The following is a 26,412-nucleotide window of genomic DNA, read 5'->3' as shown; positions in this document are numbered from 1 at the left end:
CTCTCTCATCTCATTACTCCATTAAAAAAGACCACTTCACTTCATAACCACATCACGGACATGGCAGTTGATTATAAAAGACTGAAAACGACTGCAGGCTTTTTGAATTACAGATACTTTGGAGAACAGAGAGAAAGAGAGAGAGAGAGAGAGAGAGAGACCCTGTACATGTGTTGTGTAATAATAGTTGTTTAATAAGGTGAGACTGTTGGACGATTGCCAGGTCAGTTTTATGGCACAAATCAGAATTGCAGGTTTGGACAGGATGCTTCTTAAATGGCACTAGGCTGTAATCTATACCACTCTTCAAAGTTTTGAGGTCAGTATAGGATTTTTAAAAACGTTTTTTAACTTAGCAAAGCTACATTTATTTGACTGACATTGTAATAGCATTGAATATAACTTTTCTCTATATGAATGTTTTTACTTTTTTTTACAATTTAACAATTAACAATTTACAATTAACAATTTTACAATTACTTTTATTTATATATTAAAGCTGAATTTTTAAACATTCTAATATACTGACCTCAAAGCTGAAAACAGTTCTACTTAATATTATTTTGTGGTACAAGTTATTGATTTTAGCATTGTTAGATGAATAGAATATGATCAAAAGAACAGCATTTATTATAAAAAATCTTTTGTTTTTTCATTTAATATATATTTTTAAATGGTCTAGTGATTTGAGAAGGCTTCGCTTGTTTTATTATTGGATGAATCAGTGTTTTTGAATAAATCTCTTGAATGATTTAGTGAGAAATATAAATTTGAAAGGCTGCTTGCCAAGTACTGGCATAATAGTGTATTTTAATTATAATGTTTGGTGAACTATACTATGCAGATTAAAAGAATACAGCAGCAGTTGTGTAACCGCCGTCTCTAGGTCAAAAATATGTGAATTACGGTTAATAGGATTAGGACTGCTGTGTGTTTGTATCAGAATCATGATCTTTAAATAATGAAATATAAAGCATTAGTGTATTTAATATCCTAGCAATTTCACCACAATATAATATAAGCAAAAAAAACAACATTGAGCAATTCATAGCATTGCTATGGCTTAATAAAATCATAAGCATTGATAAATACAACAGAGCAAAGAAACAATTCAAATCAACAGTGCTCAGTTTTCTGGGAGTCGAGCAAACTAGAAGGTAGACAACATGAATAATCAAATGTAAAACAAGACTGAATAGTCTTTATCGTATACATACATAAATAGTTACAGACATTATCATTTCTTTTCCCAAACATCTATTAATTGAATAAATATTTTAAAATTTATATTAGAGAATATTTGGGTTCAGGAAATATATGAAGGGAAACATTTAGAAAGGTGTCTTCTGCAGGATGCTTTTTAAATATCATTCATTAAAAGAAACTTATATTACTTTTAATCAGTGTCAGTGTTACGATTGTAAATAATTTATTCATTTTCCTTCAGCTTAGTTTCTTATATATCAGGGGTTGTCACTGCGGAAGGAATCACCAACTAATCCGGTGTATGTTTTATGCAGCAGATGCCCTTCCAGCTGCAACCCTGTACTGGGAAACACCCATACACTCTCACATGCACGCGCACACATACTCATACTCACACTAGAGTCAATTTAGTTAATCTAATTCACCTATACTACGTCTTTAAACCGTGGGGGAAACCGGAGGAAACCCATGCCAACACAGGGAGAACATGCAAACTCCACACAGAAATACCAACTGGCCCAGCCAGGACTCAAACCAGAGATCATCTTGCTGTGAGGCAACAGTTCTAACCACTGAGCCACCGTGTCGCATTGTAAATTGTAAATTGTAAATTGAATATTTAATACAGGTGTTTCCATGAATGTAGCTAATGTTGCTGATATGACATTAAAACAAACATTGATTCAAAATAAATGAATAAATGATTGTGCTTTAAACAGACTTGAAATGCTTACAATCACAAGCCTTTAAAATGATACAACTTTTGGCAACATTGCGGAGTCACTTCAATGTGTAAGTGTGTAACTGAATCTACAGTTCAGAACGCACGGGACTCGTGGATTAATAACTTTTGAACTTGTTGGTTAATACAACATTTATAACAATTGCAGAGAGATTGCCTCTCGCGTTATTCAGATCATATGTATGAAAGCATTTAGGCTTCCCTGTAAAATATAATGATGATGGAAAAAGTTGTTGTGGGACCTATCTAAATGCTTTCTTAGGTCATTAATTGAAGGTGTTTTCTGTCACTGTTTGTTTAGCCTGCATAATTCATTCAGTGTAAAGCTACACAATCAAACATTAAAACAGCGTGATCTCAATTTAAACCTGCGCAACATAAATGATAAATAATAATTATCTGCATATGTTTGTTAATCCTTCAAAGCGCTGCATTTAAATCTGCGTTTGATCGAAAGAGATTCAGTTTTTACACTTTTTCAGTGAGCTACAAACAATTAAATATTACAGAAGTACCTGGGAGAACAGTTTATAGTTCATATATAAACACTGATGTTTATGGTGAAGATTAAAATCACAGTTTAATGGAACTTGATGCTGGTGAATGTTGTAGTAATAACATTGTATAACCAATGGGTGGTGACAAACAACCATCAAAATGATGTCATTGAATAGGTTTTTAAAAATTATAATAAAACATGAAGTTTTATGTGTAAAATGTTGAATCATTAATTGAAAATAAATATGATCTATTGTACAAGATGTTTAGCATTATCAGCAACAGTAGCAAAGATCATTTTTCATATGGAATAGTTTCCTTTTTTGTCAGCTGGTTCTTTCTTGATTTTTATTTTTTAATAAAATTACAGGTTCTAAGTTCTGTTTGTTAAAACCAATGCTTTTTTTGCAGTAATATTTTTGTATAAATGGAAAGCTTTTGACATTTGTCTCCTCTCTTTTCAGCTGATCCGTAAAATGGTCCGATCTGTGACTCAAAAACCGTAGTGTGATCCAAACTCTGAGATTTGTGATCCATTACACCACTAGAATTCACACTCTGCAATATTGAGGTTTAAACAATGTATTATGCAGACCTACTTTTTAATCATAATTAGTCATAATAAAAAAAAAAAAAACTCATATTCCCTTCAGTAAGATTGACAGTTTATTTTTAATAATGGTGCCCAGAAGCTGCAGAGCAAACCAGCTGTGAGGACAGTGTACACAGGCGCAGTGGGAGGTTGGCCAAACGGCTCCAGCCAGTCCTTCGCTCCACAGATGTGGGTGGATTTCGGACACGTTCTCTTAACTGACTTATCTTACGCCGTTTCCCCAAAGCTCCCAGGACCTAAAGCTCTGCAGATCTTGCACTCTAAGTGGAAGCAGATGTTTGATTTGCAGATTTTTCCCCCCCTTCTAAAAAGCCCATCGCCCCCGTCCTCAAAGTAGAGGACACATCTGGATGCAGAGGCCCATGTGCCTCCCTCCCCTCGCCCCTCCACATGGATGCAGATGTCGGAGGACACAGATTAAGAGCTGGAGATTGGACTGCTCAGCTTTATCGGCTGCTGCTATGGAGCCTTTTAACGGATGCAGAAACGACTGGGAACTAAGTCTGGAAGAAATAGTTTAAGTAGCAGAATGCGTCACATCACTGATCAACAGCTTCTGTTTGTGTGGAAAACATTGTATTGGTGCCCACCCAAGGCTGAAAGCATGACCTGAACGTTAGGGGGGAGGGGTCTAAATGCTAGGTCTAAATTTATTTGGAACTATTAGCAGAATTGTCCTAAAATATGTGCACACACAATTTTTATTAGTGTTTTTTGTGTACAGAATTACACAAATTACACCATATTTTAAAAATTCTAGACAGCAAAATGTGAGGCATTATGTCAAGTGATTTGTAGTTAAAATATTTAAAAGGTTAGTTCACCCAAAATTAAAAATTCTGTCATCTTTTACTCTCATTTAACATTCCAAATCAGTTTGAGTTTGTATTCAACCTTTGTCTTTTTTAGTATATGATTTTCCTGCTATGGATGTAAATGGTTTCATGTTTCCAGCTTTCTTGAAAATATCATTTTTAGTGTTCAACAGAATAAAGAAATAGAGAGTAAATAGTAAGTAAATGCGCATTTTTGGGTGAATTATGCCATTAAAGTGGTCAATAAGAGTGGATCAGTAAGTGTTTGTTTGCAGTGTAGTTTCATCTCCCTCTAGTGGTGTGTTTTGGACTGTACAGTGTTTTGGTTCATTTACTCTTGCAAGTAGGTGGCATTTTAAATAGCTTACTACTGGTTCAGCTCTGAGGTTAAATATCTTACCTCAAGTGCACAATACAATTCTCACGGATCACCTACTCCGCTTAAAACTTACAGATTAATCTTTGTAAAATCAAAGTCGAATTGACTGTTCAGCTTGGAGTTTGATTGACAGTTGAGCTGACCAATCAAAATGCAGATAGTGTGTGCCGCCTTTGTGCAGACCCTTTTCACAAGACTGTTATGACGCGTTTAACAGTCATTGAACTGTTATTTACTATCTTGATTTTTACTGTTAATGAAGTCTCTCAAAACTGTAAAAAATGTAAAAGCTTTGTCTATTGTAAGCTATTATGAATCTGTTTTTGGCGTATTGTGAATGTCTTCCTTTTGTTTTTGTTTTGTTTTGTTTTGTTTTTTTAATTTCAATTATCTCTGGATTTTTTGTTTGTTGCCTGTTTTGAAGTAAATTGCTAATGCATTAAATAAATTAATTACGCTTAACCTGAAAATTTCTATCTATTTATGTAGGTATTATATAATCTTTGCGTCAAAAAACAAATTACTCCTTGCGAGGTGTTTGTAATGCAGCATCTTTGGGGCTGAGAAAAAATTTGACATTATTCTCTCCTCTGGCTGCTGTCATCAGTCCGACACTATTTTCTCCTTTTTCTGAAAGTCTTGATAACACCATTATGGCATTTTTCTTTTATTATTTCAGTAAATAGTATTGTAATAAAATATTTGTTGTACCATTTAGTTCGCTCTAAGTTTACACAACTATGACGACTTCTGCTGCTCAGAAAGCTGTAAATGTGAAAAGGGTCTATTTTGTCTGACAACAACACATACAGTAAATAGATTAACATTGGTGGACCTGAATTTAAAAAGGTTTTCACATGAGAAAGGGTGGAAAATATACAAAATTGGTGTCTATTCTGGTCCTAAAAATACATATTGGAAAGTTGTTGACAGAGACCTAGACAACAGAAAGTGCTCCATGTGTGTTTTCTTTATTTTACACCAGCACAGCACAGTGTTATTTACCATAAAATTATTGTAATATATTACTTAGTCTAATGTCAGTATTCATTTCTTTATTTAATTTACTATATTTTAGAATTGATTTTATTAAATTAAGTTAGAAATAAGTTGCACTGTAAACAATTTTTGTAAATGACAGTATTTAACTGTAATATGAACTATATTTTACTGTTGGACAGTTTTGCAGTATGTTACTGTATTTTAAAGTTGCATTGTGAAAATTACTGTGTATTTTACAGTAATGATATACATACAATGCTGTAAATAAATATAGAGCTAGATAAATGGTTGTATAAACACAAATACAGTCTGTTTGCTGTAATTGATTTACAGTAAGTTAATGACGAACTGCTGCCAATAAGTTACTGTAGATTCTGCTGGAAACTATTAACAGTGTCGCAATTTAAACAAGTTTGTTTCTCATAATTCAACAGGATTTATTTTAGGCAGAACTTCTGTGATATAATTATAAGTAAATTTTGTGTTGAAGTATGTTTTTAATGAACTGCATGTTTGTTCTTTTTTTCTGCAGGAATTGGTGGATTATCTGCGGTGTCACTCTCACAGTGCGGTTTACGCTACAGCCATGTCGCCACCTGTCGTGGAGCAGATCATCAGGGCAATCAAATGCATCATGGGAGTCGATGGAACCACAGAAGGTAAGTAACCAACAACTGCATAGACACTGACTCAATTTAAGAGTCCACATTAGTCAAAGCACTACTATACACTTGATAAATCAGAGGATGACGAGACCTCACTTCCAACCAGTCAGTGATTCTAATATCAACAGACAGTGTAATTCTCCACCCAACACGTTGGCTTAAACATGAGCAATCTGATAGGAAAGAGATTTAATAACCATATAAAATGTATTTCACCGCAGCGTATAAAAATAAATGGAAACCAGATTACAATAAAGCAATAGAACTAGCTTAAAGAATCCAGACCTTTAGTCAAGAAAAGGTCACATATTTCCAGGTATTAGAAGTCAGCAGAATGGCACCAGATGTTATAAGGGCTTTCCCAAGCTGCCTTCTGTTTTTGATATGCGTTAATCCATATATTTATGTTTTTTAGAGGAGACGTTGTGTTTCTTTTTAGTTTCGCTGAAGTTCACACTGTCATAAGAGACAAACCACTTTTTTTCAAATATAGCAATAGTTTTTCAAATATTTCCCAAGGAAATTTTTACAGTATTTCCTATAATATTCTTTTCTTCTGGATAGGTTGTATTTCTTTTAGTTTGGCTGGAATTTATTTAAAAGCAATTTTAAGGTCATTATTACAATCCTCCTTAAATGTTTTTGGGGTTTTTTGATCGTCAACAGAGCAAAACAGTGGTGTTGTCCAATGACCTGCTCCAAAAAAAAAAAAAATTTTAAATCTTACAGATGTCAAAGTTAACAGAAGAGCAAACAACAGATTTAATTGTGGAAGTTGTGGAATCTTCCGTATGCTATGTTTATAAAACACAAGAGGCTTTTAGGATGATTGTGTCAAAGTCTGTATACACAGCACACCTTTTAATTCAGATAACTATTTCAAATAAAACTCCTCTGCTACAGTCGGACAAGTGGTTCTAGTCCAAACTTGTGCTGAGAGAATCTCTCTAGGCTGTTTTGATTTGTTGAACACTGTGATGTCTGTATCAGACTTGGACAAGCTTCACATCACTGTTATTACTGGCATTATGAGTCACACTGATCTAAAGCATGCTTTACACCTGGTATTAACATGAGTTTTGATCAATTGGATCGCAGGTAGACAAGAAAACACATTCTCATTTACACCTGGCATTTTAATATGTATATATGTTGTCCCTTTTCTGGTGAGGGAGGGTGATTGAGTGGGTATATGTACATATGTACAGTGTTGCTTCTCTGAAGTTCTAATCTAATATTGTAAAAATTAAAAAATTCTTTGAAGTCATTGCATTTGGGAACAGAGATGAGGTTCTTAAGGTGAATGCGTACCTTGGCTCTAATGGTCAAACAACAAAAATAAGGTCAAGAATTTTGGTGTTATTCTTAGGTCAAATATAAGTTTTAGTAGTCATGTCAAAGCAGTAAGAAATTAGCATACATCTCAAAACATTGCAGGAATTAAATGCTATGTTTCCAGTAAAGATTTACAGAAACTTGTTCATGCTTTAATCACCAGCAGGGTGGATTACTGTAACGGACTCCTCACTGGCCTTCCCAAAAAGATAGTCAGACAGTTGCAGCTCATCCAGAACGCTGCTGCCAGGATTCTGACCAGAACCAGAAAATCAGAGCACATCACACCTGTTCTCAGGTCTTTACACTGGCTCCCAGTTACATTCAGAATAGATTTTTAAGTATTATTACTTGTCTATAAATCACTAAATGGCCTAGGACCTCAATACATTACAGATATGCTCATTCAGTACAAACAGATCATTCAGATCAATAAATAAATTAGAAATTTCAAGAGTTCAGTCAAAGCAGGGTGAATCAGCCTTCAGCCCCCCACTGCTAAAATCAGCCTCCAGAAATAATCAGATGTGCTCCAACGTTAGGCGAATTCAGATCAACACTTAAAACCCATCTGTTTAGCTGTGCCTTTACTGAATGAGCACTGTGCTATGTCCGACAGATTGCACTATTGTGAATTTTTTATTTTTCATTTTTTTAAACCTGTTTTAACACATTTTAATGTTTTTAGTTTTTAATTTAACCATTTTATTCTTTGTTTTATTTCCTTATACTTGGAAATGTGCTATATAAATAAACTTGCCTTGCCTAGAACATTAAGTATAATATCCATGAAGACATTTTCTACAGTAAATATATCAAATATATATATATATATTTTTAGATTAGTAATATGCATTGCTAAGAACTTCATTTGGACAACTTTGAAAACTCATTCTCATCATTTAGATTTTTTTGAGACCTTTTGTTGCATCTCAAACAAATATTGTCTTCTCTCACCAATCCATGCATGGAAAGCATATTTATTCAGCTTTTATTTGATATGTATATATAAAATCAAATAAAGCCACTTGTGCAGACTGGTTTTGTGGTCCAGGATCACATATATACCGTATTCCCTTTCCTTTATTTCTGATGAATTCCTATTACAGCAGATATACTACATACACATTATTATATATTCATATTTTTAAACCATTGAAATAGAATGTAGAAATTCATTTCATTAGATTGAAAGTGCTTTAAAATATATAATAAATAAAATGAGAAAGGTCTTTTACATTTTAAGCATTTATTTAGGTTCTCTTCTTCACTACTTAAGTGATATTTAATGTTGTTATGGTTCCATTGTTATTATAGTAAAGCTAAACAGTTATTTTTAGAGTGTATGAACAAAACAATGAGGGCAGCACTTTTTATTTCTGCTACAATACATGCAAAACTAAGTACAATTACGTTAGAATCAGCATTATAAAAGATTAAGTGCTCTTTTACTGCTTCCAAAACAAACGTTCGATTATGACTTCGTCTGGCCTCCTTGCTTCAATAACACATTGAGTACGTTTACATGGACATTAATAATGCCATTTTATCTTGTTAGTCTCTTGGGGGGCATGCCTGAAATATTCCTGAATGAAGGTGAAAGTGCTGAGCTGCAGTTAAAGTCGACAAATTAAAAATGAAACACCAGAAATTGCATTAAATTCTAGAGAAAATAAAAATAATAAAATAAAAATAAAAAATGTGCTTTAACATGTAAAACAGTATCATGAAAGGAACATTCAAAAAGCAACTCATGTAAACACCTTAATCATATTTTTGTCTTATTCACAATAAGGCAATAATAATAATAATAGTTTGATTGCTAATAATCTAATAATTAGATTGCTGATATCCATGTAAATGTAGTCAATGTCTACAAAATGCCAGCAATCTAATGCTTTTTGACCACCTATGGACATGGCTCCCTCATTAGCATAAACAGCATCTAAAGCTGTCATTATGCTGACACACAGGCATTTGTAGCTCTACCCTTTTTTTAATTTAAACCTAAAATGTACAATTGGATCAAAGGGCAGTTTTAAAGAGTTATAAAATATTATTTGTGTGGTATTTTCAGCTGAAACTTCACATACATCAAAGACTTGTTTTACATCTTGTAAAAACAAGTGTAATAGGTCCCCTTTAAAAAAAATCCCCTAAATTTACCATCATCCACTTGAGAATGCTCAAAAGCACCAGTGTAAGCACCAGTGTAGTTTTTACCAGTGTAAGCAGAGCCTGAGAGTTCACTTTACAATGCTCCATTTTGATCAGAACAGAAGACCTGCCACATCTAAACTTGTACCACATCCATGACTAATTGTTTGGTTTGAGCTTCACCTGCTGTTTCCAGCGTCTGCCAGTGTTTCTGTTGAAGGCTTTCTAATGTAATGAAAGTTAACAGCGGTTGTATTCGTTCTGCTGACATGAGGTCATTAGAGCTTGGCTTTACAGCACACCTCCTTTTGAAATACCTGCCAATCGCTTCGCAGGTAATTATATGCAAACATGCTGTTGTTTTCCAAAAAGCTTAGGCGGTGCTGCCAAAGAGAGCTGGAGGTGGAGCTGGCCAGCCCACCAGAACGGCATGATTCACACCATTAAAGATAGAGGAGGTAGACATAAACTGAACAAGACAGAGAGTGAAAAGTATTGGTGTCCGTTGAGTTATTGATGTGTCTCCAATTGCATTAAGTTGTTAGAATTATCTCCTTATGTCTCGAACCACCAAAATTCAACCGCTAAGCTACCGCTAACCGCATGGTACCTTGTTCATCTGACTCCATGCTTCTCAGTTTACCCCCAGCCTCCGTTTGTGTGCCAAATCCATCGTATCCTATCGTTCAAGCCAACAGTGTCTTGGCAAAGAATGAAATTTGTCTACCATTCAGCCTGACAAAACAAAACCAGCTGGTACTGTTTTTACATCGAACAACTCCACACACACACATTAAGAGGCGTTTTCAAGAGGTTCGAGAGCCTATGAAGGTATCGAAAACATTTAATGTCTAAAAGAATTGATTGTTTTCTTCCTGTTTTTGTTTGTTACTATGTTTTTGGATTATTTTATGAATGGGTCTGCTCTATCTCACCTAACTACTTAATGGTCTTAATGAGGGGCTATTAAAAGAGCCATCATGGGATTTGAACGGCAGAACGGATGATGTCATTTCCCATCTCCTCTTTTGGGCCCCTTTTCTAGTCTTTCACATACAATCAGCTGGTATCCCTAAAGGGAACTAATAGTTGTTTGTAAACTCTTCTTGATTGGGAATAAAGCATACGTTCTAGTTTGTCTAAAGTTGAGGTATTGCTAAGGCTGTTTTGTAAGAGCAGGGACTGCTGGTGGTATGGCTTGATGCCACTACATTATGTTGCAATTCCTTGGCCATTTTCCCAGTGTTTTCAACTATATTTAAAGAGAACAACTATGAAACTTGCAGGCAAACAGTGTAGTCAAAAAGAATTGGAAAATAAGTGGGGCTGTCTTTGTGCCAGCTGTTTTTAGGACTAGTTTGTAGACATATTTGTACTATGGTTTGCAGACTTTGCCTGACATGGTCTGTTTTGGCATTGGTGCTACCGCAAAGTGGGCACAGACTTTTAGAGTGTGACAAATTACTACAGAATTAGTGTGACGACATTTCAGTGTATTTTTAAATAAACACCAGAATCAAACCCTTGTTGTTTACACAAAATAGCTTCAATAAATATATGAAAATCATCACAACCATAGGGAGACTGTCATAAAAAGTGAAGCTTATGAATATAAATTCTGTTCTGCACAAATTATGTTTTATATGTTTAGTAAATAGTCTAAGGGCCCTATCATACACCTGGTGCAATAAGGTGCAAGACATGTATGACACGATTTGTTGCAATTTTCAGACCAGCACAACCCTACTTTTCACGTTTTGTGCCACGTTGTTTAAATAGCATATTCATTTGCGCCAATTTGTGGACTCATGGGTGTGCCGGTCTTTAAAGGAGGTGTGTTAAAGTGCATTGTTGGCGCGTTATTTTGAGGAACTGAAATAGACTGAGCCATTTACCAACTAAAAGCTGGTCTAAAGTCCAGTGCAGAGCATGTTAGTCATACGTCTGTGCAGGTCCAAATGCTTAATACACACAGAATGTACTAATACACAAATGTCTTTACATATAAAAAAATGGGGGGCTTTTTTCAGTTTATTCATGGAAACATGCATTTGTATAAAGTTATTATTATTAGCTGTACAATTTATTTCATACATATTTGTTTTAATAAAAACAATATTAGATTTCTTTATCTGTCAGGTTTTGGAGACTTATGCGTCACTATATGGATCATAAGAGTAGGACGTGTGTTTGAATATAACTCATTTGTTTGACCACACTTCCTTATTATTGTTTATTTATTTGTTTGCTGGAAATAAGAACTGAATTTAGAAATAGGTTTGAAACAAATCTTTGTGCTTAACAAACAAAATGAAATATGTAGGCTAAAGGATGTCTTCAGTGGAGAGCGTACAATGTGAGATGAGACTTTGATTGGTTTAATGCATATTATGCTCAAAACACACTCATAATTCATTAAGAGAATAAGCACAACCCCGTTGGACCATGCGCCACAGCATAAATCATATTTTTCCATCTTTAAAATAGCAAAACTGGATTCAAACACACCCTTCATGCTTTTACGCTATGCGCTTTAGACTTTGCACCTAGATCATTAAAATAGAGTCCTAAGACTTTGCTTAAATCTAGTTTTAAGATGCAGTTTTATCAGTGCAAGGGTCAATGGTAATTTGTTCAAAAGACAGTCTCCTTTTTGCCTACTAACTAATAATCCTATTAACATAGGACATGTTGTAAGAAAACACAGCAAAACTGTATATTTTTGTTTTGCTGGACTGTACGAAAACATTTGGATTGATCAAAATCATACTGTAGTCACCATCCATATCCTTTTCATTCACTTGCCTTTTCTAGTCACTTGTAAGCTTGTATGTAACATAATATATGAGGACGAAGAAGGAGTAAAATGTTCAAGAGAATGTGAATACCATTATTTATTATTTGTATAAAAAAAAACTCACGGCAAAGTTTTCTGAATAGAGGTGAGAAAAAAAGACATAGAGCAGCTGTATACTTCACTAATGTTCACTAATGAATATGTAAATATGTGACTTCTATGTAATTTACAAAATAAACAAGAAAAATCAATGTGGTGAGAAAAAGCAGAAAAAAGCATGTTCATATAGAGATGCAGATAAGTTTGCTCAAGCTCTGCAATTTGGCAGTCATTTTTTTCTGCCAGCTTATTCAATAAATTGCTCTAAAGCAGTGGTTTTCAAACAGTGGTACGTGTACCACGAGTGGTACGCGGGCATCCTTCTAGTGGTATGTGGAGGAGTCATATGTACATGCTACATATATTTGAAAAAATATATTTAAAAAGATTTATAAATGAATATGATGACATATAGCCTATGTTTCCAGGTGCTGATAAATAAGCTACTATGTTAATACTTTACAGAAGTACAGGAGTTTTTCTTACTTTTTAAGACCAGTATACTGGAAAAAAAATATTTAAAGAAGATTCCTTGGATTTAATACATTCTTTTAAGTTAAGAGGTCGTAAACAATTTATTTGAGCTGAATTTAAACTAATTAAGTTGAACATTTCTAAATTCAGTTTGTTTGTTTGTTTAAATTCAACAAATAAATTGTTTTTGCAGACTTTTTTTATTGTATCCTATACTTTTTAACTTTTAAAAGCGCATTCTAATTTAAATGTTGCCTTTTTACATATAAGTACAGTGCAGGGTTAATGTTCAAATTATTTATAATGTTTAAATTGGCTGACAATAGTATTCTTATTAATAGGAATTAATCTGCCTCGTTTTTTAACTGTACAAAGCTGTAGCTGCTTTACTGGGCCTACTACGCTACTGTACTTCAACACTGCTCATTATGGTGGTACTTGAAGAGACATTTTTTTTTTCTGAGGTGACACTTGATGAAAAAAGTTTGAGAACCACTGCCCTAATGGAAAACATATAATAACTCTTAAAAAATTGTAATTGAAAAATTCATCAAAAACAAAGACACATTGCAGACATTTAATTTCAGAGCCAGATTTAAGCAAACTTCACTGTGGACCATAAGTGTTAGATACTAGAGTTGTCATGATACTGGAATTCGGTACCAATTGATACTGAAATTTTAAAAACGTCCATTTCCCCCTAACATTTGAGCGCTGTTGAACACGTTCTTAAACATTGCTGATTTGCCATTGAGCTAGTGTCGCACAATGTACAGATACTGAAAAAGTATTGTGAAACCCTGGATCTCAAAACGATACAATTCTGCATTTTTTTGTACCGGTACTTTTAAGTGACAGCTGTAGTTGCAAATGCTCATCAATAGGGGGCTATGTGGGGGGCGAACATTTCCACGGCAAAATGAGTGTGTGCGCTGAGCTGTGAACAGTTAACCCCCACAGCTCAGCTTGTGTACAGAGCTGATTACGAAAGTGAAATTTGGAATTATTTTGCGCGTGCTGCTGACAGTCATGGCAAGCCCACGAATATAAGTACTTTTTATTTCCATTTTTTTTTTTTCCTTTTTAAAAATTGTTCTACTTGGTTTCAGCTGACGGCAAACACAAAGTTAATTAATAATATTTTTAAAGAAAAAAAAATGATGGTGTTGGATCGATTTATTATCGGTATTGTGATATTTCATTTAGGTATTGTATTGAAGTCAAAAATTTGGTATCGTGCAACACTATATTGAGCACGTCCTTAAACACTGCTGATTTTACATTGTGTTCATGTGCACAACAGAAAGGACTGATTGGCCGTAAAGGTCATCAGTTCACCAAACTCACTGCAGTTTACGAAGTAAACACAGATACTGGGACCCTGGAGCATTTCAAAGCAACGTCCATCAGTTGGTTTGTCTATGAGCTTGCATACGAGCAAACAACTGATGAATCACGGCTTTAAAATGCTCCAGTGTCCCTGTATATGTGGTTACATTAAGTAAACAGCAGTGAGTTAGGTGATCTGATGACCTTCATGGCCAATCGCAGTCATTTTTGTTAAGCACGTGAACACAATGGCAAATCAGAAGTGTTTAAGAACGTTCTCAACAGCGATCAAATGTTTGGACGTTTCTAAAATTTCAGTATAGATTGGTACCGAATTCTAGTATCGTGACAACCCAATTACATACTGTAAATGGAGGCCTCACTTGAGGCATCAAACAACTCTACTTCACTCACATGCTTCATAGTATTTCTGCTCCGATCATTGCGATTTTTCCTATTTGGATTATCTTCTGTTTAACTTCTTTCACTGGTTCAAAAAACATCCCTATAAAGTTTCGCTGACATCATAGTAATCGGCCTATAAATAAACACAGTACATCTACGGTAACTGAGACTTTCATAAGCTGCATCCCTCTCATCCTTAGAGCAATCAAATCCCTCAAATCCAGTCCCAGCGGAGGAGCCCTTTGAGATTATTTGCACTTTTCCTTTTGACCTACGGTTGCTCCGTTGTAAATCACGACCTTTACTTTATTCTAGCCTCCCATTTACGTCTCTTCTTTTCCAATGTAAGCTAACAAATTCTCCCGAATGACGCCTCTGTCTGCATCTCCCCCACAGGCCAACGAAGAGTTCGACAGCTGGCTGAGAACACGCACTACTTCAGATCTCGGCTGAAAGAGATGGGCTTCATCATTTACGGCAACAAAGACTCTCCGGTGATACCGCTCCTGCTATATCAACCAGGGAAAGTCGGGTAAGAGACATTCAGATTACCGACCCCTTAATGCGCAGTTTACACAACAGCATCTCCAGTCTCGCATTTGCACACACCCCTATTTAGTCCATTTGAGAACCCTTAGATCGCTCAGCCAGCAAGAAGCAAAGCATTACGTTCCTTTGTGAGCTTTTCTCCTGGTCTGCGCGTCGTCTTTGTGATTAAGGACAGTTTCCAATGTCTGGACACTATAGTAATCCTCCTTTGAACTTGTGAACCTGCCCACATTCGGGGCTGCCAGTAAAACAACAATGCGAGGCTTACATCGGGTTACAAAGGTGATAGCGTTGAATGCCATGTGGAAAATGTACTGACTGCTTGAAGACACCCCAACAAAAGCTCCAGTCATCTCCACTGGTCATTCCAAAGAAGGCGATGTGGTCTTTTCAAGAAGACGTTGGACCGTGGCCATCTTGGATGGTCTGGTTGATCCATGAATCAGTGAAAAAAAACAAAAAACAAGAGAGGCAGAAAGAAAACATGACATGCGAGAGGCTCATCACCGCACAGGCGTTTCAGACTCCTCCAAAGATAACAGCTTCCTGGCACAGCAACAAAGACCACGGCAGCTGTGAGGCCTTTTAAATCCAGCTTTCACTCTCCGTCGCCGCTCTGTTCTCTCGCCGCTGACAAAGTGGAGGCCTTCTCTCCTCCTCTCGCTCTCAATCTTTTCCTCCTCCATTATACCTTTCCCTTTGCCTTGTCAATCCACTTCTTTTTCTCCCTCTTGGCTAATGCAAATGACAGTCCAGCTGTGCGGTTTACAATGGATTTCCCTTCGCTCAAAGGGCGAGGAAAGGTAGCAGACAGTGCAAACTCTGAATGGGACAGCGTCACCCTCCTCTGAATGCTGAAAGACAGGCCATAACTGCTTCACGAGCGTGCGATATTTAATAACAACCTCGGTTTGTAATGATGATTGTCATACTTTGAGTGTTGACGATGTCTGGAAACTTGAATGCATTAATGGTTTTGGAAGAAACGAGCAAATTAAAAAGGAATCTGCAGCTTTCGAGGTTAGCATGAAAACCTCTCCCTGTTTTATAACACCAATCATGACATTATATCAATACAAAACTTGAAGATGCAAGCTGTTCTAGAACATTTAATGGTTTGGCAGACATATGTTTGTCTGTGTGTGTGTGTGTGTCTCTAAACTTCATTTATACGTTTGGGCTGATCATCATCATTATGGGTTTTAATTGTCTGCCCGCAGAGCGTTCTCACGGGCCATGTTGAAGAGGAAGATCGGTGTGGTTGTTGTTGGTTTTCCAGCTACTACTATTACAGAAGCCAGAGCTCGATTCTGTGTGTCTGCTGCTCACACCAGAGACATGCTCAACAAGGTAATAAGCACCTTATATCTCAAACTAGGCCTGTCAGGATATCTGTTTTTTGTTGTATTATATTTCGCACTAAAATATATTGCCATTAACAATATTATTGTCATTTTAAAATAATTTTATGCCACTCATTATATAAAGCCAAAATGACAATATCATCACAATGCAAGTACACTCTTCCAAAGAATATTTTGTTTTTAGGAATATTTCATTAAATTATAGTCTTTTTAACAATGTAATAATTAGCATTAAAATCGGAATGTGAAAATGCATTTCCTAAATAAATAATAATAAATGTTAACAGAAATGTGCAAAGGAAAAAGTAAGAGGCTATTTTCAACTGTCAAACACTCACATGAAAATATACTATAGTAAGTTATTGTAAATACTGAAGTGTTCATCCAACAGAGGTAGAGATGTTGTAGCTAAAATGGGCTATAATTGTTTTTTTTATGTATGAGCGATATATATTGCATCACAAAAAAATGATTGAGGGCATGTCCATGTGTTGTGTGATAAGTCAATGTATTGATTATTGTTACCATTCCATCTCAAACAAATCCATCATAGCTAGTGCAGCTTTGTTTGTTTGTTTTTTCTCACAGCTTTTTTTCTAGAGAAATCTACTAATGAAAACTAGTTTACTGGTTTCTACCATAAGTCAAAAGAGCTGATTTTTTTATTTTTTTTGTACTTGAACACTGTTAAAAAAAATTATTAATAAAATGTTGAAAGACCAAATTATCTAAGCTGAACTAATTTTTTTGACATAGTGCTAAAATCTTTAAAAACTCTTTTAAAACTTTAAATGAAAGTCATATTCTAAATTCAGACAATTATTGGAGTCAAATGTGCGACAAAAAATATTTTAAATTCAGACATTGCTTGACATTATGCAATAAATACTTTAGAAACCTTAAATTAAAGTTTTTTTTATTTATTTTTTTTTAGATGCATTCAACATTCACACATGTTAATTTTGACAAAATTAAAGTTGGAGTTATAACTGATAACCTTAAAAAAAGTTATATTTTTGTAAAAGCAAAGAAAAAATTTTATTTGATAAATAATAATTACAGTTTTTTTGAATGCAGCAAGTGAATTTAGTAATAAATTTATTATAATGTGCAGTATTAAAAAAAACATTCATTTTGGGGAACTGAAAAGCATATCATTTAATAGTATTTTGTTTTAAAAGTGAACTTCAACTAAGATTAGATGTGAGCAAATGTACTCTATAACTCTTTTTTTTTTCACACATGCCTATAGACATTTTTTCATAGAACGCAAAATTATCCATTATACTTTGTGTGTAGGCGTAAGGAGGATGCTTCGAATTTCCAGACAGCAGCTTGATCCATGTAAAGAGTCACATTTGGACAGCTTTGAAACTTTAGTTTTAATTTATTATACTTGCTTTTAACATCTTTGAACTAATACTGCTGTTGATCAGCACCACCTCCTGGACTGATTATTTCAAAAATGTGATCTATTGGGGATGGAAAACAACTGCTGCAAGTCATTTCACCCTCATTTGTCAGACGGTATGTCAAGCTGTTTAAATTAAGCCCGGTCATCGCTAAAGTCAACATTTTCTCTCTTTTTTTCAAATCTATAATCAACCCAAGCGAATGTAATTACTGTACACGCGTACTGTAACACATTGAATGAATGAGTGACACAAAGTGAAAATAAAGTGACATTTTAAAGTTACAGAAAAGATATTATTACCATGGTAGACACCACACAATACAAACTAACTACATAAACTGATTAGAATCAAGATGCAAATCAGCCAACATAGCATCAGTAACATACTTTTATTGGTCATTTGTGGAAATTGCATGACTTACAAACCTGTTAACTGATGCCAGTAATATGGTTTGCTCTATATAATGCAGTGATGTGTGTGTCTCTTGAAGAGTCCGCTGAGCACAGTATAACAGCTGACAAATCAGGAACACAGACTGTATTTCAACTTATTTTTGTGTATTTCAAATATTTCAACTGTATTTCGTATCTGACAGCAGACGCTGAATTAGGAGAACATTTTTCCTCTTGCACTTAAACCGCATCTGACAGCCGCATATCGGCTTTAAAACACATCTTTCAAAATCAATGTTGTGCATCACAAAAACACTCCCTAAGAAACTCAAAACAGTATTGACACCTACTTTCGGATCGAGAATTACCTGTTGATAAAACGCTGCTCTCTCTGACGACACTTCTAAATGGAAGTTCTAAGCATCCTACCAAAAGGCACCGGTCGCTGTGGTGCCCTCCCGGCAGCAACGAAGAAAAAAGGTCTATACACATAATAAACATGCGCATGACATCAGCGTTTTCACAATGTTGTGTTTTTCTAGTTTACGTAGAGACAGTTACCATTTTAGAAAAAAAATCCAGAAAAGTTATCCCTAAAGTTATCTGTTTCAGTCACTAAAACCCCGATGTCATGTAAATAAGCTGCCAACATATCGTTTTCTCTTTTTCTTTTTTCAGTTAAAAACCATGTTGTGTAAAACCTCCTTTCCCTAACCCTGTTCCTGGAGCCCAACCAACAATACACATTTTCAAACGCTTTCTAATCAAACACACCTGATTCAATTCATCAACTTTGTTAGAAGAGACTCCAAGACCTGAAATGAATGGGCCAGATAAGGAAGACATCCAAAATGTTTACTGTTGGTGTGCCTCCAGGAACAGCATTGGGAAACACTGGCTTAAACGTCTCTTAAATGTAAAACTAGAGTTAAGCATAGGCATTCTGAGCAAAAGTGAAAGCCGGTCCACTTCAAACAGATCTTCAAATGTCTCAAACTGGATCTTTAATAGTGCCATGGAAGTAAACATATTTCCAGGGTTTATAGAGCTGCTTGAATTTTAATATAGTGTTTTTAAGGTTTGATAAATGATAAAATTTTTGCTAGAGTGCTTGAAACTACATTTATAATAATTCATCTTATTAAATAGGTAATACCAATAATAATAAAATAATCTTACATTTAAAATCTTTTTGATTTTGCATGTAATGACAACTCCGGCATCTGTGGCTGCATTTTGTACTTTTGCCCTTTGCTTAAACAGTGATAGAGAACAAAATACATGGAGATTACATGCAGTGCATGGAATTAAAATTGCAATTTAAGATGAAAGATGGCACATTTATGATACAAGTAAATTACTTTTGAGGGTAAATAAGAGTAATTCAGTGTTGGTTTTTGAGAAAATAGAATATAGAAAATTATAATAAATAACATCTGATATGTGATGAAGTATTTACACTACCTGACAAAAGTCTTGTCGCCTATCCAAGTTTTAGGAACATCAAATTAACTTGACTTCTAGTTGATCATTTGGTATCAGAAGTGGCTTGTATGAAAGGCAAAGGCCTCTAGATTACGCTTATTTTACCTAAATATAATATGATCATGCCTTGATTTTTAATTAGGACAGTAAGGTTGGACTTTGCTTAGACAAAAGTCTTGTCACTAAACAAAAATAATATACAGTATGGAATATAAAGTCATGGTGCCGTGGAAAAGGAATCAATATTGTGTATGACTCCCATGAGCTTGGAGGACTGCATCCATACATCTCTGCCAGGACTCAAATAACTTATTAATAAAGTCATCTGGAATGGCAAAGAAAGCATTCTTGCAGGACTGTCAGAGTTCATCAAGATGTTTTGGATTCATCTTCAATGCCTCCTCCTTCATCTTACCCCAGACATCCTCAATAATGTTCATGTTTGGTGACTGGACTAGCCAATCCTGGAGCACCTTGATCTTCTTCGCTTTCAGGAACTTTAAAGTGGAGGCTGAAGTATGAGGAGTAGCGCTATCCTGCTGAAAAATTTTCCCTCTCCTGTGGTTTGTAATGTAATGGGCAGCACAAATGTCTTGATACCTCAGGCTGTTGATGTTACCATCCACTCTGCAGATCTCTCGCACGCCCCCATACTGAATGTAACCCCAAACCATGACTTTTCCTTCACCAAACTTGACTGATATCTGTGAGAAATGTGGGTCCATGCAAGTTCCAAAAGGTCTTCTACAGTATGATTGGGATGCAGTTAAACAGATGACTCATTGGAAAAATCTACCTTCTGCCACTTTACCAAATGATCAACTAGAAGTCAAGTTATTATTTGTTGCTCTTACAATTGAGGTCGACAACAAGACTTTTGTCAGGAAATACATATGTATGTAAATAAATCACTTTCCATTCTTGTAAAGTGCTGAAAAAGTCTGAAAATGTACGTAGAAAGTGCTTAAATTTGACTTTAGAAATGTTTTATTCAGACATATTGTAGCCTCACATTTCTTTATATGCCCTTTCAGGTACTTCAGAGCCTTGATGAACTTGGAGACTACATCAGGGTGAAATTCTCCCGTCACAGACGCCCTTATCGTCCAGAGCTGTACAATGTAACAAACTTTGGGCTGGACAGTTGATCGTTCACCCAGTGAGTGTGATGCCTTGTCCACATTGAGGGACCACCAAGGGCACCTTAGTGTGAATGCCTTGGTTTTTATTTTTTTAAATAAATCATAAAATAAAATGTCTTGCCATTCCATGCAGGACCGTTCAGCTTTTCCAAAAACAGAAAAAAGTTTGCAGTGTTTCTAACAGCTTTTAAAGTTTGTCCTACCACGAGGCTTGGACATTTATATGTGTATATATTGTACAATTCTATTTAATTGTTTATTTTAACTGCTGTTTCAGAGTTTTGTGCAGTTTGATAAATAATTTTCATCTCAGGGGATTGTGGGACAAAGGGAGGGTCGCGACGGCTGTGTTTATAGAACGCAAATCAAAAGCTGCTCTAAATATATCAAACAATTAACTCCCTTAACACTGACCTACATCAAAACTCGAGCTGCGGATAAGAAAGCCCTTGAAGTGACCCTGTTTTGTTGTTTTTGTTGTTTTTATCCTGCTGCTGAGATGGACTGATGAAAGACCTTCATTCTGTGCTGGATGATGTGTTTGTGTGATCCACAAGTGCATTGATTGAAAGATTGAACAAGGCTGGGTGTTACACACCCGGCGCAGCTCATTCACAGTCATTAAACATTCATACATTGCATATTACAGATTCTGCTCCTAATTTAAGCTGATATGCATTTATTTTTTTAGGAAACAACCACTTAATAATAATAATAATAATAATAATAATAATGTTTTGACTTTATTGACACTATTGTACTTGTAAATCAAATGGCTTATGTCGATTGTTTACATATTTTAGATATAGGACTTCAGTTCATTTGTAGGACATTTTGTTTTTTTCTAACAGAAATCAAAAGATTTATTTGATTATGACTAACTGACCAAGGTGGCTTATGGTCAGAATTGTGGTCAGAATGAACAAAAAAAAAAACAGTAAATGCTTCTGCACAATTAAACTAAACTATTAATATTATTAGCTACCACATTTAAAGTGAAATGTCAACATGAATAAGGTGCGTCCGTTTGTGGCATTATATTCAGATTAGCATGTTGCACCAGATTTCTTTTTGCACACTTTCTGGAGCTCTGAGACTTCACAGGAGACCAATCACGGGAGTATAACATATATAAACATATAAAAATGCATGTTAAGCATCGGTCGCACTATGCTTTTCATTCTTTTAACAATAATTTGGAGTAGATTAGATATTTAAATATTTTATTTATACTTTTAGTGGGGTTAAAAAAAGATGCTACAAATTGTATTTCAACTGTTGCACTGTTTTTAAAAATGTTGCACGCCAAAAACCTAGAGCGTCCTGGGCATTTGACTTTATTTTATAGATTATAACGTAAGTTATTAAATAACCTGCACTATAATTAACATCAAGTTTTGTCTGAGTATGGCATTTTAATGTGTTCTGTTAATCAACATTAATAATCAATGTAACACAATCAAGAACAATTATATTTTTGTCACAGTATTGCAGATCTGTTCTGGTATAACTATCTTTTATAATATACATACAATTTTGAAGTGGTCATAAAATATGAAACCAAAATTGGCTGGATCTTTTGACATATGAGAGGACACAGTAGTATAGTTTCAGACCTCAGAAATCAGTCATTCTAAAAACAGCTTATATCAAAAGCAGTCTGCCAAAATGACAGGTTCTGAAATGTTTTACTTTAAGATGTAATGAGGTGAATAAGCTCTGCCTCATCACACCTATTTAAAATATAGCTGTGTCTCATTTCAGAGAATCCTTCGAAGTCCGAGCGTTTTGAAATGAGAAGATCTAGCCTATAGAGGACAGAACTCATCACCTAGCGACCATAATAGCTGCCGTTAATAAACAGTGATAAAATTTTTAATGACTTTTTTCCAACATTATTTCAAAACTTATTTTACACAATCTGGAGGCCAAACAATGTTTAAGCTGGAAATATATGTCCTTTGATCCATACATGTACACATAATAATATAAACTGTCTATAAAAAACTTTTTGGTAAGACACGTCAAACTCTTTTTGTTTTTTTTTACATGTTTAGATATCCCAGTAAAACTAAACCTTATTCATACATTTAATTCTGCCGTTATCAGCGCACAATGAATCTTGGGATCTTTGAGACCGCAAAGGATGCACTGGTTGTGCACTTCATTACCTGGGAAACAAAAGATGCATTTTGAGGCTGCATTTAAATGAGCCTTCGACTGCGTCCGAAACCACATACTTCCATACTATGCAGAACGCTAAAATCAGTACGCAAGCAGAGTATTATGTCTAAATTCATAGATTTCGAAAATCAGTATGCGAGAAGTACCTGGATGACTTACTACATCCGGCGAGATTCTGAAGTGCGCATCCCGTGCACGCTGCGCTATCCCTTGATGCCCTGCGAGATAATTCATGAATGGGAGTGAAGCAACACAACCAAAGACCATAGAATCACCAAGAGGCGACACTCTAGTGGGATTTGGGAAACAGCCACTAGATGGCGCAGTGGCCATTTTGGATTGAAAATTCCAATAGAACAACAGCATATTATAAGTCTGTAAAATAAACTATGAAAAGTGCTGATGATTGTGATAGTAAGGTTTGTATTGTCGTCTGACATGTTGTATCTCAGCTTCAATGCACTTTTAAATTAAATAAATAAAAAAACAAAGCAGATGCTCGCCATCGCGACAGCAATAAGATCCAATGGACAGCAGTCCGCTTTCACTCCAAAATGGCGGAATCTGGGGCTGTTGCTGGGCGCTGCTGTTGCAATGGAACGTTCAATTGAGTGTCGCCTCTTGGTCATTCTAAGCTCTTTGACACAACTGACGCAGGTAGGTCACCGTGACCATGAAAAAACAGCAGATGTAGTACATCCGGATTCCATTCATACTCACAATTATACTGTATAAGACGTACTTTTCTAATGGCCGAGTCGTACGTTTAAATTCAAAATGCAGTACCTACTGAGTAGTAAGCAATTTCGGACACAGCCTAAAATTAGAAATTAAAAATTAGTTCTGCTAAACCATGATGTGTTGTTTTTTTATGTAAAAATATTGATAATATTATATGCTGACTTTAGAGAACCGTACAACCATACAAAGATATTCCATGACCCTTTTAAGTGTTTATTTTTATTTGTTGTAGTTTAAAGTGGTCTGATATATATTTTTGAATAAAGTAATGGATTAAACCATTAAAACTTAAATATTTGGCATAAAAGTCATCGCAGATTAAGATAATTAAACTGCCTTGTGATGTGGAAAAAGCCCTTGGGAATCAACTGGGCAGGAATTGCCCCTTAAAATAAAATATAACTGTAATTACAATGAATTGAAATTAATAATTAAATTAGGATTAAATGAAATAAGTATCCTGTATGATCGGCTGATAACTGTATTGTAATTTTTCCTTTAAAGTAAATCGTAAACCTATGGGGCCAGTCTACTCTGATTGTCAGAGGTTTTACACTGATGGGTTCATTCTTTTATCAGTGATTCAATATCATTGATCACAGCCAGTGCAGTCCAAAACTGAACTAATAGCCATTTTAATATGGAATCTTACTGGTATTTTATGTTATACGATTCATACAATCCAATCTACTTAGTTAATTAACCATTACAGATCCAGAATCATACAAACATAACATTTTCATCACATTCCTTAACACCTACATGGTCTCTATAGAAACTCTATTTATCGCTGTAAACACCAAAGCATATAGTAATTACCTCTTTGACTTGCTGCAAATTAGGTTTGTGAAAACAAATGTAGCGTCTGCACATGGTTTACCCAGCTCTGAATGAGACAAAACTTAATTGTTACATTTGAAAGAGACCCAAAAGACTGTCTGAACGCCAGAGCTCAACATGCCAGCTATGTTGCACACGGGCCAATATTCACCTAAAACTAGCAATTAGTAAAAGAGATGCACATTCCGCAGGTGTGTGGTAACCGACTGATTAATGCTGCGAGGAATCAAGACAGATAGTAAATGCTGCAGACAGATGGGCTCTAGTCTCCACTTGTTTCACTCGTGTTTGAAACAATGTTTGTTATTTCAAGAATACCAACACCATAGTGATGAAGATTTCTCAAGGCTGCGGTGGGAAACTGGGGAAATGTCTCAGGGACTCGATGGAAAATGCATGATTTTGTTCCGTTTCGGGGACATAGAGGGGGTGATTGTCGTTACACTGGAAAATATTTGATAATAGATGGAAAGCAGCAGTTATCAAGCAAGGTTGTGTTGAGTGATGGCCAACATATGTGGAGGAGCTCCGCTTGTCTATTACAAACTTTTGTTTTTTAGAGACTTTTTTTTTACTTTTATTAGGGTGTATTTTTTATAACGACATTCTATTGGTCTACCATATTTTGTAAAAAATCTCTGAAATGTTAATATAAATATTGTTTAATTGTTGAAAATACAGCCACCTTTGATCAACTTAATTTATCACTGCTAAATAAAAGTATTCATTTCTTGATCAACAACAAAAAGTTCTCATTGAAACCAAAGTTTTCTTGATTCATTTTATTGTGAGTCAATGACAAGAATTTTTTCTTTTTGTTTAAATAAAATGTTAAAATATGAGTGAAACAATGTTCTATTATAATTCAAAATATATTTATCATGTGAATATAAAAACATTAAATGTTAATTCTGATAATAAAATAATAATAATATTATTAATAATAAGTCTTGTCGCCTAATAGTACAGAATATAAAGTCATGGTGAGATGGAAAAATATTGAATATTGTGTATGACTCTCATGAGCTTGGAGGACTGCATTCATATATCTCTTCAATGACTCAAATAACATTAATAAAGTCATCTGGAATGGCAAAGAAAGCCTTCTTGCAGGACTCCCAGAGTTCATCAACATTCTTTTTATTCATCTTCAATGCCTCCTCCTTCATCTTACCCCAGACATGCTCAATAATGTTTATGTTTTGTGACTAGGCTGGCCAAATCTGGAGCACCTTGACCTTCTTTGCTTTCAGGAACTTTGATGTGGAGGCTGAAGTATGAGGAGCAGCACTATCCTGCTGAAAAATTTGCCCTCTCCTGTGGTGTCCAATGTACTGGGCAGCACAAATGTCTTGATACCTCAGGCTGTTGATGTTACCATCCACTCTGCAGATCTCTCACATGCCCCCATACTGAATGTAACCCCAAACCATGACTTTTCCTTCACCAAACTTGACTGATATCTGTGAGAAACGTGGGTTCCAATCAGTCTTCTGCAGTATTAGTGATGATTGGGATGCAGTTCAACAGATGATTCATCAGACAAATCTTCCTTTTGCCACTTTTCCAAATGATCAACTAGAAGCCAAGTTATGATTTGTTGCTCTTACGACTGGGATTAACGACAAGACTTTTTTCAGGTAGTGTATTTAGCATTTTTAAACTGTAAACCTTAAATTGTCTTTAAATAAAGGTTGTCCTTGATGTTTTTATTATTATTATTACTATTAGCTATATCAGTAGTTCACCCAACAATGTAAAGCTGTTAATTTTCTGTAAAACCC

The 26,412-nt window shown here is 35.1% G+C and overlaps 1 protein-coding gene across 3 annotated transcripts in view; it reads left to right on the top strand.

Annotated features, from left to right (window-relative positions):
- The window catches only part of sptlc3 (serine palmitoyltransferase, long chain base subunit 3), a 59,234-nt gene extending 32,905 nt beyond the window's left edge, over window positions 1–26,329 (top strand). The window contains exons 9-13 of one of the 3 annotated variants that reach the window (XM_021480564.3): window positions 5,788–5,914; window positions 14,913–15,048; window positions 16,286–16,415; window positions 20,756–20,880; window positions 25,882–26,329. In XM_021480564.3, the coding sequence (XP_021336239.1) occupies window positions 5,788–5,914; window positions 14,913–15,048; window positions 16,286–16,415; window positions 20,756–20,869 (507 nt within the window). In that variant the 3' untranslated portion in view covers window positions 20,870–20,880; window positions 25,882–26,329. Of the gene's footprint in view, window positions 1–5,787; window positions 5,915–14,912; window positions 15,049–16,285; window positions 16,416–20,755; window positions 21,502–25,840 lie in introns of those variants that run through there. The other 2 variants (XM_021480563.3, NM_001003562.3) reach the window with 2 other exon arrangements.
- Window positions 26,330–26,412: the final 83 nt, after the last annotated feature.

The sequence above is a fragment of the Danio rerio genome, chromosome 13, assembly GCF_049306965.1.
Source record: "Danio rerio strain Tuebingen ecotype United States chromosome 13, GRCz12tu, whole genome shotgun sequence".
In the NCBI taxonomy this organism is placed as follows: Eukaryota; Metazoa; Chordata; class Actinopteri; order Cypriniformes; family Danionidae; genus Danio; species Danio rerio.
The sequence above is the reverse complement of the archived record's forward strand: the minus strand, read 5'-3'. Positions and strand labels throughout refer to the sequence as shown.